Raw genomic sequence first — 16021 nt, forward strand, 5'->3', positions numbered from 1 at the left:
ACCATTATTCATTCTCACCAGCAGTGAACAAGGTTCCCAATTTCTCCAAATCGTCTCCAACATTTGTGGTTTCCTGTTTGCTTAATGGCAGCCATTCTTACAGGGGTGAAGTGATATCTCATTGTGGTTTGATTTGCATTTCCCCTAGAGATAACGACGATGAACATCTTTTCACATGCTTTTTGGCCATTTGAAGTTCCTCTTCAGAAAAAATGTGTATTCAGATCTTTCATTCACTTTATAACTGGGTTGTTGAGTTATATGACTTCTTTATATATACTGGATTCAACCCTTTCCCAACATAGAGTTTCCAAATATATTCTCCTTTGAGTTGGCTGCTGCTTTACCTTTTTGAAAAAGTTCTTTGAGGTACAGAAGCATTTCATTTTTTAAAATATTTTTATTGAAAAATCTTCACACACACAGTCCAGTCCATACATAGTGTATAATCAATGGCTCACAATATCATCACATAGTTGTGCATTCATCACTATGATCATTTTTTAAAACACTTGCCTCACTCCAGAAAAATACAAAGAAAAAACTCACACATACCATACCCCTTACCCCTCTCTCATTGACCACTAGTACTTCCATCTACCCAATTTATTTTCCCCTTATTCCTCCCATTATTTATTTTTAATCCATATATTTTTACTCATCTGTCCATACCCTGTATAAAAGAAGCATCAGACACAGGGTTTTCACAATCACACAGTCACATTGTAAAAATTATATCTTTATACAATCAAGGCTATGGAACAGAGCTCAGCAGTTTCTGGTACTTCCCTCAGCATTTGATTTTGAGGAGTTCCCATTTATATTTTTTCTTTCTTTGCTTGTGCTTTGGGTGTAAAGTCTAAGAAGCTACCTGCTTATACTAGGTCTTGAAGAAATTTCCCTATATTTTCTTCTAAGAGTTTTATGGTACTAGCCACTATACTTAGGTCTTTGATCCACTTCGAGTTAATATTTGTATAGGGTATGACATACGAGTTCTCTTTCATTCCTTTGGCTATACATTTCCAGTTCTCCCAGCCCTATTTATTGAAAAGACTATTCTGTCCCAGTTGAGTGGATTTGGGGGTCTTTTCAAAAGTCAATTGACTATAGGTCTGGACTATTTCTGAACTCTCACTTGGATTCCACTGACTAATATGTCAGTCTCTGTGCCAATATCATGCCATTTTGACCACTGTGGCTCCTACTTCGTACTTCTAAATTTTAGGATATTTTTGGCTATTTGAAGGTCCTTTCCCTTCCAAATAAATTTGAGAACTACCCTTTCCAAATTTTCAAAGTTGTTGGAATTTTGATTGGTATTGCATTGAACTAAGATGAATTTGGGTAGAATTAACATCTTAACAACATTCAACCTCCCTATCCATGATCACAGAATATATTTCCATCTATTTAGATCTTTGATTTCTTTTAGCAATGTTTTGTAGTTTTCTGTGTACAGGTCCTTTGCATCCCTGGATAATTTTATTCCTAGACAACTTATTCATTTAGTTGCTATTGTGCTGGAATTTTTTAAATTGTCTCCTCAGTTACATCATTACTTGAGTATAGAAAAATTACTGATTTTTGCACATTCATCTTCTATTGTTTCACTTTGCTGAATTTATTAGCTCAAATAGCTTTGTCATAGAATTCTCAGGATTTTCCAAATACAGGATCATGTCATCTGCAAATAATGAAAGTTTTACTACTTCCTTTTTGACTTAGATGCCTTTTATTATTATTTTTCCTTGCTTAACTGCTCTAGCTATAACTTCTAGCACAATGATGAATAATAGTGATGACAGTGGGCAACCTTGTCTCATTCCTGATTTTACAAGGAAGGCTTTCATACTCATACTCACTATGAGTATGATGCTGGCTGTAGGTTTTTCATATTTGACTACTTTCTGAAGCAATCAAAGGAAACTTTAATCATAAAAGGATGCTTTAATTTTGTCAAATGTGTTTTCAGCATCAATCGAGATGATCACGTGACTTTTCCCTTTTCTATTTCTTAATGTAGTGTATGATACTGGTAGATTTTCTTGCACTGAACTACCTTGTACACCAGGAATAAAACCCACTTGGTCATGGTGTATAATTTTTCTAATGAGCCATTGGATTCGATTTGCAAGTATTTTGTTGAGAAGTTCTGCATCTGTATTCATTAGGGAGAAACTGCAGTTTTCCTTTTTGTACTATCTTCATCCAGTGTTGGTATTAGAATGATGCAAGTTGCATAAAATGAGTCAGTTAATATTCTTTTTCCTCAATGTTTTAGAAGAGTTTGAGCAGGAGAGGTGTCAGTTCTTTTTTGCATGTTTGATAAAACTCCCCTGTGAAGCCATCTGGCACTGGGTTTTCTTTTTACGAAGGTTTTTGATGACTCACTCAATTTCTTCACTTGTGATTGTTTTGTTCAGGTCTTATCTTTCTTCTTGAGTCAGTATAGGTTGTTCATGTGTTTCTAGGAAATTGTCATTCCATCCAAGTTGTCTAGTTTGTTTGTGTATCAATGTTCACAGTATCCTCTTATGATACTTTTTAATTTCTTCAAGATTGACAGTAATGTCTCCCTCTCATTTCTGATTTTACTTGTTTGCATCCTCTTTTTTATTTAACAGCCTACTAATAGTCCATTAATTTTATTATTTTCTCCAAGAGCCAACTTTTGGTTTTATTGATTTTCTCTATTTTTTTTTCTATACTCCAATTTATTTACTTCTGCTTTTACCTTTTGTTGTTGCTCTTCTTCCATTTGCTTTGGGGTTAGTTTGATCTTCTTTCTCTCATTCCTCCAGATGGGTAAAGTCTTTACTTTTGCTATTTCTTCTTTTTTAATATAGGCATTTAGGGCAACAAATTTTCCTCTTAAGAACTGCCTTTGCTGCATCAAGTTTTGATATACTGTATTCTCATTTTCATTCATCTCCAGACATTTATGGGTTCTCTTGCAATAATTTCTTTAACACAATATGTGTTCTTTAACCTCCATTTATTTGTGAAAGTTCAGATTCCTTAATGGATACTGATTTCCATTCAGTATCCATTCTATTGTGGTCAGGGAAAGTGCTTTGAATAATTTCAGTCTCTTAAAATTCATTAAGACTTGTTTTATGCCCCAACCTTATTATCTATCCTGGAGAACATTCCAGGAGCATGTATATTCTTATATGCTTTGGGGTGTAATGATCAATATGTCTGTTAGGTCTAATTCATTTATCACACTGTTTAGGTTCTCTATTTCCTTATTGATCCTCTATCTGGTTGTTCTATCAACAGAAGAGAGTGGTGTATTTAATACTGTTGAAACATCTATTGTTCCCTTCAGTTTTGCCAATGTTTGCTTCATATACTTTGGAGCTCCTTGATTAGGAGCATAAACATTTATGACTGTTATTTCTTCTTGGTGAATTGACCCCTTTACTAGTACGTAGTGTTCTTCCTTGTCTCTTTTAACATTTTTGCATTTAAAGTCTATTTTGCCTGATATTAATATAGGTACTTGTGCTGGTGTGAAATTGTTGTGTACCCCAGAAAAACCATGTTCATTAATCCTCATTCAATATCGTTGGGTGGGATCTTTTTTATTAAATTGTTTCCATGGACACGGACCCACCCAGTTGTAGGTGGGACCTTATGAGTATGTGGTTTCCATGCACATGTTTCTCTACTCACTCAAGGTGAGTTTGCTTACTGGAGTCCTTTAGAAGGGAACCATTTTGGAAAAAGCACAGAGCTGAAACAGTGAGAGACATTTGGAGATGAAGAAAATGTCCCCAGGGAAACTGTTTGAAATGAGAAACCAAAGATCTTAGCAGATGCCAGCTATGTGCCTTCCCAGCTGACAGAGGTGTTCCGTACCCACTGATCTTTCTTGAGTAAGACATCTTTCCCCTGGTTGCCTGAATTTGGACATTTTTATAGCCTTAAAACTGTAAAACTGCAACTTAATAAATTCACATTTTAAAAAGCCATTCCATTCTTGGTATATTGCATTCTGGCAGCTTTAATAAACCAACATACTAATCCTGTTTTCTTTTGGTTACAGCTTGAATAGACTTAGTTTTTGAATTCTTTCACTTTCAATCTATTTGCATCCTTGTGTCTAAAGTGAGTCTCTTGTAAATAGCATATGGATGGATCATATTTTTAAATCCACTCTGCCAATGTCTCTTTTAATCAGGGAGGTTTAGTCCATTAACATTCAAAGTTATTACTTAATAGGCAGTTCTTGAATCTACCATCTTATCCTTATGTTGTTAGTGGTCAGATCTATTTTTTTTCCCTCTTCCTCTGTTTATTCTTTAAAATAACCTTACAAATATTCTTCAATTCTGTGCCCTCCTCCAGATCTCTCTCTCTCTCTCACCTTTTACAGCTGAGAGAACTCCCTTTAATATTTCTTGCGGGGCAGGTCTCATGTTAACAAATTCTCTCAGCATTTGTTTGTCTATGAAACCTTTAGTCTTTCCCTCACTTTTGACAGACAACTTTGCTGGATAAAGAATTCTTGGCTGGCAATTTTCCTCTTTCAGAATCTTAAATATATCATATCACTGCCTTCACACCTCCACGGTACCCACTGTACAGTGCAAATTTAGTCTTATGTGGCTTCCCTTGTATGTGGTGAATTGCTTTACTCCTGCTGGTTTCAGGACTTTCTTCTTCTCTTAAGCATTTCAAAGTATCATTAGTATGTGCTTGGAGCAGGTCTATTTGGATTTATTCTATTTGAAGTGCATTGGGCTTCCTTGATTTGTATATTTATATAAGGGTTGTGAGGTTTTCCCCAATTATTTCCTCAAATAATCTTTCTAGCCCTTTATTCTTCTCTTCTCCTTTTGGGATACCAAAGATTCTTCATGTTGTTCATCATTTCCCTGAGATCCAATTCAAATTTCTCCACCTTTTTCACCACTTGTTCTTCTGGATGTCTGAGTTCAGTTGCCCTGTCCTTTAGTTCACTTATTCTTTTCTGCCTCTTCAAATCAGTTTCTGTGTGTCTACAGTATTTTTCTTTTTAACATGGGCAGGCACTGGAAATCGAACCCAGATCTGTGGCATTGGCAGGCGAGAATTCTACTGCTGAGCCACCATTGCACTGCCCTCTAGTATATTTTTAATTTGATATCTATGTCATGCTTTTCCATAAGACCTGACATTTTTCTACTTATTCTTTCAAATTCTGCCATATGCTCTTCTACTGTGTTCTTAATATTTTTAGTTTTTTAACTATTGAAGACTTTGGGTTAGCCATTTAACCCATTGAAGTTATTTAGGAGATTTGTATGAACATCTTTGATTAGTTGCTCCCAATTCTGTTTTCTCCAGTGTTCTAATTTGATCATTTGGCTTGGCTATATCTTCTTTCTATTTCCTATCATTTATGATTTTTTTGTTGTTGGTTTCTTGGTATTTTATTTTATTTTATTTATTTTATTTAAAATTATGATACACAAACCTTCCAAAAATAGAAGGTTTCTTGGTATTTGATAATCTTGGTAAGTTTATTTTGAAAGCTGTTTCCTCTGGTTTGTCTGATATTTTGTTTTTCCTTGGGTTTGCACTCAAGGTCTCCTTTGGCACTTGATTTGTCAGCAACCCCCTCAAAACCAAGGCCAGGACCTCAAGCAGGAGGTGCAACTCTAACTGAAGATATGTTAAAAGTTAGGAAGATCCTCTCAGATTTTTCCTTCTAGATGCTCCAAAATATAGGAGGCTAGAAGGCGTAAATATATTTTTATCACCACAATCAACATTTTTCTTTCTTTTTTGTGAAAAATAACATGATACAAAGAAGCAATAAATTTCAAAGCACAACAACACAATTAGACGTAGAACGTATTTCAGAGTTTGCCATGGGTTACAATTCTGCAGTTTTAAGTTTTTACTTCTAGGTGCTTTAAGATACTGGAGACTAAAAGAAGTATCAATTTAATGATTCAGCAATCATATTCATTTGTTAAATCTTATTTTCTCTGTATAACTCCACCACCACCTTTGATCTTTCTACTCCTCTCTTTAAGGGTGCTTGGACTATGGCCATTTTAAGTTTTTCACGTTGAAAGGGTCTGTCACTAATATAGGATAGGGAAGTGGAATGACCTTTACATTTTTATAGGATTATGATTATCAACTCTTACAGGAAGATAAACTGAGATAAATCTGAGAGGATGGGGGGTAGCCCATGACAAACTCTAGTACCTGTCCTGTAACTATGTGTTAAAGAGTGCTTTGAAAACTATTGGTTTTTATTGCTTTGCTTTGTATATATATATATATATATATGTCATACTATACAAAAAATGTTTGGAAAAAAAAAAGCTAGGGAGAAAAGCAGTTTGCCAGAGTGTTTCCCAAAAGATGGCACTCTTGGGCCAACTCTTACCCTCAGGCCCACCTCTCTCTGTGTCAGCTGGCTAAGCAGGATCGAGACTAGATGGCAAATCCAGTCAAGGCTTAGGTCTTGGTTAACACTGAAAGCGGTCTACCCCAGGCTGGAGGTCAGGGGTGTGCATGTATACCTCGGCAGAGAACCCACTTGTGGGCATGGTGGGTCTGGTGATTCCCAGGCTCCTGCATGGAATGACCTTGAGTTTTGGGACTGAGAATTTCAAGTTCCTGTACCAACTGGCAGCCCAGGCTCATTCTTCACTCCTCATCCACACTTCTCCACCGTGCATGCCATGAGTGCTCTGAGCCTCCATGGAGAGAGAATAGAGGAAGCAGGACTCAGAGCGCTTCTTTCGCCAGCCAATTAATTGTTAGGTTGGCTCTGTTCTGCATTCAGCCCTTCTCCCAGGTGAAGGGCCAATGAGTCTCTGCCAAAACCAAGTACCCATAGCAGCCGGCCTCAGGGGTGGCGGGAAGGCACTGTGCCCAGCAGCAAGGTCCTTGGACGAATGCAAAACAAGACTATGTACATTTTTTTTTTTTTTGGCATAGGCAGGCTCCGGGAATTGAACCCAGGTCTCTAGCACAGCAGGAGAGAACCCTGCCACTGAGCCACCATTGCCAAAGACTATCTACTTTTAATATTCTCAAAATTATATAACAAACCCCATATCATCACCATTAATTTTTCCTATATATACTTATTTTACATACATTGTTAATATTTACTAAAACAGTAATAGTGGATAGATGATAAAAATGTAAACTTCCAATCCTTAAACTCTAGTCTACGTAAAACAATACTTGTAACATATAAAACTTCCATTCTAGGTAAAAACATGGCAGACTAGATTCTAAATATTAGATTACTTAAAATCAGATTAACTCTGTCTGACCGAGTATAATTGCTAAAGGAAAGAGAATTTTCCCTTAGACTTGTATTGAACATTTTCAAAATGAAAGGGTGTATATATTTATTTTTCATCCTTTTTTGTCAGACTTTAGTTTTCCACATTATTTTTAATACCTTAATGGTTTCTCAGTATATTTTCCTTGGTTTCTTATTTTTCAACCATTTCTCTTTAAGTCCATACTTTGGCACATAAAATAAAGAACTAAGACATTTAGGTACATGATTCAAATAAAATATAACTTGTGCTTAAACTTATTATACATTTCACAAGGGTAGGTTTGTTTATTAAAGTCTCATTTTACTTTCACAGGTAGTTTCTAATCTTATGCTACATGGGTGGCATCCTATTCTCCCATTTTTATAACTGTTTTTATATAATAATATTTTGCTTTCTTTTTCTTATACTGATACTAGATTGTCTTTGATTCCTTACTTTTTTCCCACAAAATTTCCTCAAGGGGAAAAAAAGGATGAGAAACAACAATGAAATACATAATCTTTTTTTTACCTAATAAAGGAAACAATCAACATTTGAGGAAAAATAAAATTTTGAACTATTTGCCAGATTTAATACTCACCTGTCATCAGTACTTTGTTCATCATGTAAGAGTCGCTCTTTATTTAACCCCATCTTTTCAAGTTCATGAGTTAATTTTTCAAGATCATTGCTCATTTGTTGAGTCTTCAACTTTTCACTAACCAAATCCTTATTTTAAAAAGAATGAAAAGTTGCATAAGTGGCAAGAATATAAATCATCTAAGAAATTCAACCAACATTCTCACAACTGTCATCCAGTAATACATACATATCAAACCAGGAAAACAGAAATGTTGTGAATCTTTTCATTATTATACAGTAGTTAGGCCACAAAACTATAATCTAGTTCAAACAGGATTTTTTTCTTTTCTGTTCTTTTCTTTCTAACCCTAATGTGAAAAAATAAAGGGAGAAATCCTTGGTCTGTGAACACACATGTTAAGCTTGAAAACTGTGGGAAGAAAACCATTGACTGTTTAATAATGACCTAAATCAATGCATAATATCACCTATGGATATATATTAACTACAACATCCCTCCCCCCACCACAATCTCTCCTATTCCAGTAGAAAAGGTCTAAGACAGCAATCTGAAGAACTAGTGGACATTCTGAGAAGTTCAAGCAAGAGGAACTTAACTCATGTCTGTAAGACTATAGAACAAAAGGGAAATATTTGAAATGTATCTCTCCATTCCTGTTTTGTAGAAAAGCAGATGGCCCAACATGATTTTGTGCCAGATACTAAATATTTTTTATTGAACTTAAAGAGTTATCACATATACTGCAGATAGGGATGGCAAAGAAAGGGTGAGGCATACTATCTTCTGATTTACAACAACTGTGTTTCACAGTAATACAGCTAGTCTATTCTTAGACATTTCAGAATTATTTTGAATACACAAATCTAGGCAGCCATTACCAATTTTTCAAGCTCAACCTTTAAGTTGAACACAATTTGACACCTCTGGGACAGTGGGCAAATTCACGAGAGACTTTGGAGTCTGAAAGATCTAGACTTGAATTCTGCAATCCGACTCTTCCATTTACACACTGCGTGATCAATAGCAAATTACTTGATATGTGAGATCTTTAGCCCAATATTTAGCACAGAACATTCAATAAAAGTAGCTATCATGCTCCCTATTACACTTAGCATTTGGTAAAAATCTTACTCAAATTTTTTAATAGTATTTTTAAATAAATGATGATGTAATGTAGTTACTACATGGGAACTTATTACTACAATTTTTTTAAAACTACAACTTACATGTACTTATTACAACAAAAGTAGAAAACTTGGACACTTTTTCTAGTTCAAGTTTCATTTTTTTACTTTAAATCTTAAAAACATGGTAAGAACTACTGATGGGTTCTAATAAACTTAACAAAATCTTGATTCAAAAATACAAACATGTTTTCTATCTAAATGTATTTACCTCACGTAATGTAACCAAAGTTTTTATATCAATAGTTGCTCTTTTCACAAGCTCCTTATTTTCCTTCTCTAATTCTTTCAGACGAATGCAAGATTCTTTATATATACCAATTTCTTTGAGTAAAGTTTTGTTCTCTTTTTCCAAATTTACAATTTTCACATTATTTTCTTCTAATGTGGTATCTTTTATGTCAGCTTGTTGTCGGAGTCTCTTATTTTCCTTCTCCAGTTGCTTCTTATCTTTTTCCAGTTGAGAAGTCTCTTGCTCTAATGACTTATTTTCTTTTTCTAGCTGTTCTAGTCTCTTACTAGATATTTTCAACTCTTCTAGGTTTTTTTGCAGTGTTTGATTTTCCATTTCTAAGTCTTGTAGCTCACTCTCTAACTGCTGAATTTTTTTATTGCTGTTCTCTAGAGCTTTCTGTAGCCTTTGATTTTCTGTGTCTAAACCCTGGCAGCTAACTTCTAAGCGTTCTGTTTTCTTGAAAGAAGCTTTCATGAGTTCCAAACCCTTCTTAAGCTGCTCTTTTTCACTTTCCAGTTCTTTATTCTCTAATTGTAGCTGAGCCATTTTCATACTTGTACACTTCAGAGATTCCACATTCCTTCGCAATTCTAAATTTTCCTCATCAAGTTGGGAATTCTCTTTTTCGAGGGATTCTAACTGAAAGGTAAGATTTTTAAAGCTATCTAGCGTTTTTTTTAATTTTCTATTTTCTCTTTCTAGCTCTGAATTTTCTTGTTCTAAGGCCTCAATTTTTTCACAAGTAATTTTTAAATTAGTTATCTTTTTCTGTAACAATTCATTTTCTTTTTCAAGACGATGCAACTCATTCTCAAGTTCTTCTGCTCGTTCTCCTTTTTCTTTATAGTGTTCCAATTCTTTTCTAATTTGTCTCTTTTCAAATTCAATCTTGCTTAGCTTACTACTTGTTTCTTTGATAGATTCATGGAGAACTTTGTTTTCTTTCTCAATATCTTTCACCCTTGCTTCTGCACTTATCTGGGAGCGCTGCCTTAGAGAAGACACAGTTTGAGTCAGGTGCTCATTTTCTTGTTCCAGTATTCTGATCTAATTCAAAAAAAGAAACAAAAAAATTAAAAGCTGTTAACTGACTAAAAGTTAACTATATAAAATTACATAGTTTTTCCCTTCCAAACACTAACAAGAAAAGCAGAGTATAAAATGGTGCTATGACATCTTTTTAATTCTGACAAATATTTAGTGAGAGACCACTCTACATATTTTGCCAGGTCATTAAAGTTTATGTTTTCAAGAAGTTCACAATCTAAAAATAGTTAAGTGAGTTGTATTTAAAGTTAATCAAAATGATCTGTAGGGCAGCAATAAGGCATTTTTCTGCTGAAATAGTCACAGAATATGAACTTTTCTCCTCATTACAATAGGTGTGAATAATGCTGCATTTAGCCCATATAAGTTTCCCATAGTCTTCAGTCCTCTTTATCTTTCACTTGAATATATTTTCATAAAAAGGAGTGGACTATTCAAAAAAGTTTCTATTTCTGCTAAAATAGTAACAACACATTTCATGAAAGATTTTTAAAAAGAGAATATTCAATTCATAAATGTTGCACGGCAATTTTAAAACAAAAAAAAGAAAAAAGAAAAAGATCTGTAGGGCAGGCCATGGTGGCTCAGCAGGCAAACTTCTTGCCTGCCATACCGGAAACCCAGGTTCAATTCTTGGTGTCTCCCCATGCAAAAAATAAAAATAAAAAGTAAAAAAAATTTGTAGACTACGTATAGTCACATGCTTCAAAGTTAAATAAGAAACATTTATACTTATGTAAACTACTTTTACTTTGATTAGATGATTTCTGCAATGCCTATACAGAGTGATTTCTCAAAAAATATGCTGTATTATGTGTCTTTATGAGGTATAAATATTCATTCCCAAAAGGAATTCTAATGAGGAAAACTTAAAATTTAAGAACTAATCTAAGCTATAGCATGGCCTAATAAAATGGTTCATGAAATTTAGTGGATAAAGCAAGCTCATAAAAGTGCAAATTCAGATCATGCTTAGCTCTATAATTTTTCTTCCTGGGTCTACGCAGGCCTACATTTTTTTTAAGTGCCCATAAAGTTGATTACAATATACATGGTCTTAGATTGGATGATACAAAATAAATACATCATTCAATCTTTTATTTTCCAAAAAAATAAATAGAAAATTTTAAATGGCAGCCATCAATCTAATCAGTTCTTAGTTTTCTCAAACATAAAATTAAATGATCCATAAAAACTTGAAACCAAATTTGACAATATTCAAATCTACCACACATCTACCTCTTTCATGGGTCAGAGTGCCACTGGATTCTTCTCAATGCTACTTAAACTTTAGAACCTACAGCCCTATTCCACAAAACTTGTAAGCATTAGTAATACTGCAAATCCTATAACAGATGCTTATTAAAAGCACAGCAGCAATTTAAAAATGTTTTTTTCTATATAACTTTTCTGAGACATATGGGAAAGAAAGTGAGGCAAAACTGCTGTTACTTTAAAATCTGAAAAATAATTCTAAAATATTTCCATTACTTTTTATAAACATTTTGCTTATATATACTTTAAGATACGTTTTTCAGACACATTTTAAAATATATTGTTTGTTTACATAATAGGAAATTTATGAACCTGTCTCTCTGAGTTTTCTCTAAGTGTTTCGATTGTTTTCTCAAGTTGAGCTTTCTCCTTCATTAAATCCTTGCTTAAATTTTGACAATTCTGAAGACTTTGCTTTTCTTGAGTAATCTCATTTTCAAGAATTTCAACCTGGAGAAAATTAAATCACAAACAACATAGCAATAAATATTTTACAATGGTAAATGGTAATATGTCAAAAACTATAATCAATGAATAAAGGATTTTAATATCAAATGGTAAAATTTAAGATTTTAGTATAGAAATTCAAGTAGCAGTCTGTGCTAATATTACTAACTGAATAAAATATGCAAACATAACTATCTTTCTTATTCTTTGCAGCTTTTAGGGCAAGTGTCTATTTCTAAACACAAAGACAAAGTCAATGAATACATGTATAATAATTATCTTCTCTATGAAGATCATAGAATTTTTATGAAAGACTCTCTTGGCTTGACGTAAGTTTGTGAAGTAAAATTTTTAATTATACCCAAGGATTTTTAGAGAACAAGCAGGAAGAAGAGAAGCACAAAGGAAAGAATTAGAAAAGGTGTATAGCATTTAACAAAAAAAAAAGGGGGGGGAGCCTGGTTTAAAATAAAGGAAAGAATGAGAAAAGGAGAGTGTAATAAATAGTTGAAAAAAAAGGGCTGAACAAAACACCAGCAATTATTTATATTTTGGGTTTAAATTTCTTATGCTTTAAAAATATATAATAAAGTGTGTAATTAGTAATTATGGAATAGCAAATTCAAATTCAAAATATGCCAAATTACTAGTGTGCCCATTATTATATAACATATTCAAAACAATTAATAAAAAATAAGGAAAACTGATATTTAGCTATGTAAAAAATTCCAGTTCAAGTTTATATATTATTTAAATCCTTACATCTAATAGTGAACAACTCTCAAAATTTTAATAATTTTACATAAAGCAAGTTGGATTTTTCTGTTTCAACAGCAATAGATTAACTGCTCTTGTAAAACATTTTCCAGTAATATCTCAAAAGCAAGTCACGCAGCACATGCTCAATAATCAGATCACCTCTAAATACATCATCTGGGCCACTATGCTCATTATCCTAAACCCTGCCCATCTTTTCTCTAATAAAACTATGCAAATTACCACAGTTTGGGGAGACAGATTTGGGCTACTAGGCCATCTGCTCTTCTACTGCATGCCTAGTAATAAACTCTTTCTCTCTTTGGAAAGAAAAAAAAAAGCATGTCAAATTTTATATAGTAACTCAATTTTACATGTTCAGATAGTTTTTAGCTATTAATACCTAATTAATCTGGATCTACCATTATTAATGGAGTACGATTATTTAATTAAACTCATTCTTTTACATCACTGAGATTTAAGTAAAGCATATAATTTATAAAAAATATTTTCCATACACTAAGTTGACTAAAAACTGTGAGAGCCACTAACAATTTGCTAATTAGACTTTAAACTAATTTCAAAATAAAATAACTTACAGACACAACTGTAATGAATATTAAAATAAAAGTGCTCTATGTTATAAATGGCTACTCATTCTTTAACCACCATATTGTTAAATCCTTATTAAGATTCTTTTATAAATGGTATTAAAAACTTAATGTAAAAATGTTTTAAAACAGTAAAATTCTTACAAGAAAATCAAGGAGACTATTCACATAATCTAAGTCAGTGACTCTCAAAGCACAGTCCTTGGACAAGTGCATCAGCATTACCTAGGAACTTCTAAGATATGATCCATCTCACTCCCCACTCCAGACCTACCAAATCAGAAACTGGAATTGGGGTTCAGGGATCTGTATTTTAACAAGCCCTTCATGTGATTCTGATGTATACTAAAGTTTAAAAAACTGGTCTAAAAATTAGAAAGATTTTCCTGAACAAGCCCAGAAACCCAGAATCTTTCGAACAACCAGATATGGTGGACACATGTAAAAATAAAAGTATTAATTCATAAAAGCATATGCACATGAATATTTAATAAAGTGTGGTTCATAGTGTCCAAATGCTGGAAAGAAAAATAAATGCACATTTTGGAGGAGAAGAAAGGGTGGGAGATCATCACGATAAAATACCATGAATGATATGATTCTATTTATGTAAAAAAATATGCATTTATATGCATGCATACAGATATGCAAGAATAAATCTAGTTGCACAGCTGGAATATTTCTGTTCAACAAAAGCCTAGTTAAAACTCAGGTTTCAAAAAAAAAATTCAGGTTTCACAGTACCTAAATTGTGGTCTCTAAATGCTATTTTCCACTAAAAGGAACCTAGGCTTCTTGGAGAAATTATTGTTTCCTAGTCTGGGGCAAGAAAAATTTTAAATGAACTTAGGTTATCTTGTATATGGCAGAAAGCAGGGAAGCTCTCAAGGAGTGCTAAGGTCGGGTCATAAGGATTTAGAAACGAGCTTATAGAGGCTCCCACTGGCCAAAGGCGGGACATCAAGAAAAATAAATGCAGTGGATTGAAACCCGTCAAATATTTCTAAATCCATGAGTTCATAATTTTACTAAAACAAACAAACTTATCATTGGTTATTTAAGGAGACTACAAGAGAATCAAGTCATTATTTGGAGATTGTTAAATAAAGGGAAAAAAGCAAACATTTATCCTGCTTTTTCCTTATGAACTGTTGGATAATCTAGTTTTTTTTTTTTAATACTTTTATTGAAAAATCTTTATACACATACATTCCATACATAATACACAAGCAAGGGTTCACATTATCATCCCAGTTGTGTATTCATCACCATGATCATTCTTTTGAACATTTGCATCACTCCAGAAAGAGAAATAAAAAGAAAAAACTCATACATCTCATACCCTTGACTCCTCCGTCTCACTGACCACTAGTACTGCAATCTAACCAATTTTTCACCCTTCTTCCTCCCCTATCATTTATTTATTATCCTCATTTCTTTACTCATTGTACATACTCTACATTAAAGGAACATCAGACACAAGTTTTCACAATCACACAAACTGTAAAAGCTATATGGTTATTCAGTCATCCTCAACAATCAAGGCTATTGGAACACAAGTTCAACAGTCTCAAGTATTTCCCTCCAGCCACACCAATACACCACAAATTAAAAAGGGATATCTACATAATCCCTACGATAATCTCTCAATTCTGAAATCTCTCAACCACTCAAACTTTATTTTGTCTTATTTCTCTCTTCTTCCTTTTGGTCAAAAGGCTTTCTCAATTCCATGATGCTAGGTCCCAGCCTATCCCAGGAGTCTTGTCCCACCTGGCCAGGGAGAATTATATCCCTGGGATTAATGTCCCACATAGGGGGTAGGGCAGTGAGTTCACCTGCAGAGTTGGCTTACAGAGAGAGGCCACATCTGAGCAACAAAAGAAGCTTTCTGGGGGTGACTCTGAGGCGTAATAATAAGTAGGCTTAGCTTCTTTGCAGGAATTAAGTTTCATAGGGGTGAACCCCAAGATCCAGGGCTCAGTCTATTGAATTGGTTGTTCCCACTGCTTGCAAGAATATCAGGAATGTCTCAGTCCCCCAAGGAGACTTAGCAAATACTTTTTTTTTTAATACTGTACGCAAATTACTCTGGGCTATATCACAGCATCATACTAACCAATACAAACCAACAAGATCTCACACCCTATTCAAAGGTCTGTGTAATTATGGTGTTCAAATAAATTGACTATACAAGATAAACTGGATAACGTGTTAACCAAAATATAATTTTGCAACAAATAAACAATCCTTCCTTTTAACCAACAGTTTTTTAAAAGACATTTTTTCTTTATACAACTACTCTATCTACCAAATTAAGATGGAATGGCATAATCAGAATAACAGCATTTTGCAACCTCTCTTTAAATAATGAATCTAAGTACTAATCTTCCATGACAGTATCACAAAAAAAAAACACCCAGATGTGTACCTGCTAACTGAATGTTCTCAGCAAAAAATCATTTGAAATTAAGCCTCGACATAACAGGAAATGTGGTAGACAAAAGAACGTGTTAAGCGACATGCAGTTTTTTTTAGAGAAATTGCCAGGAAAAAAAGTGAACCTATATAAG

The 16021-nt window shown here is 33.7% G+C and overlaps 1 protein-coding gene across 9 annotated transcripts in view; it reads right to left on the bottom strand.

Moving 5' to 3' along the window:
* The window catches only part of CCDC88A (coiled-coil and HOOK domain protein 88A), a 189428-nt gene that overhangs the window by 76968 nt on the left and 96439 nt on the right, over nucleotides 1-16021 (bottom strand). For all 9 annotated transcript variants that reach the window (XM_077134249.1, XM_077134245.1, XM_077134247.1 and 6 more), the window contains 3 exons: nucleotides 11947-12084; nucleotides 9289-10359; nucleotides 7891-8018 (listed from right to left, as the gene is read on the bottom strand). In XM_077134249.1, the coding sequence (XP_076990364.1) occupies nucleotides 7891-8018; nucleotides 9289-10359; nucleotides 11947-12084 (1337 nt within the window). The remainder of the gene's footprint in view (nucleotides 1-7890; nucleotides 8019-9288; nucleotides 10360-11946; nucleotides 12085-16021) is intronic.

Source organism: Tamandua tetradactyla, chromosome 17 (genome assembly GCF_023851605.1).
Source record: "Tamandua tetradactyla isolate mTamTet1 chromosome 17, mTamTet1.pri, whole genome shotgun sequence".
In the NCBI taxonomy this organism is placed as follows: domain Eukaryota; kingdom Metazoa; phylum Chordata; class Mammalia; order Pilosa; family Myrmecophagidae; genus Tamandua; species Tamandua tetradactyla.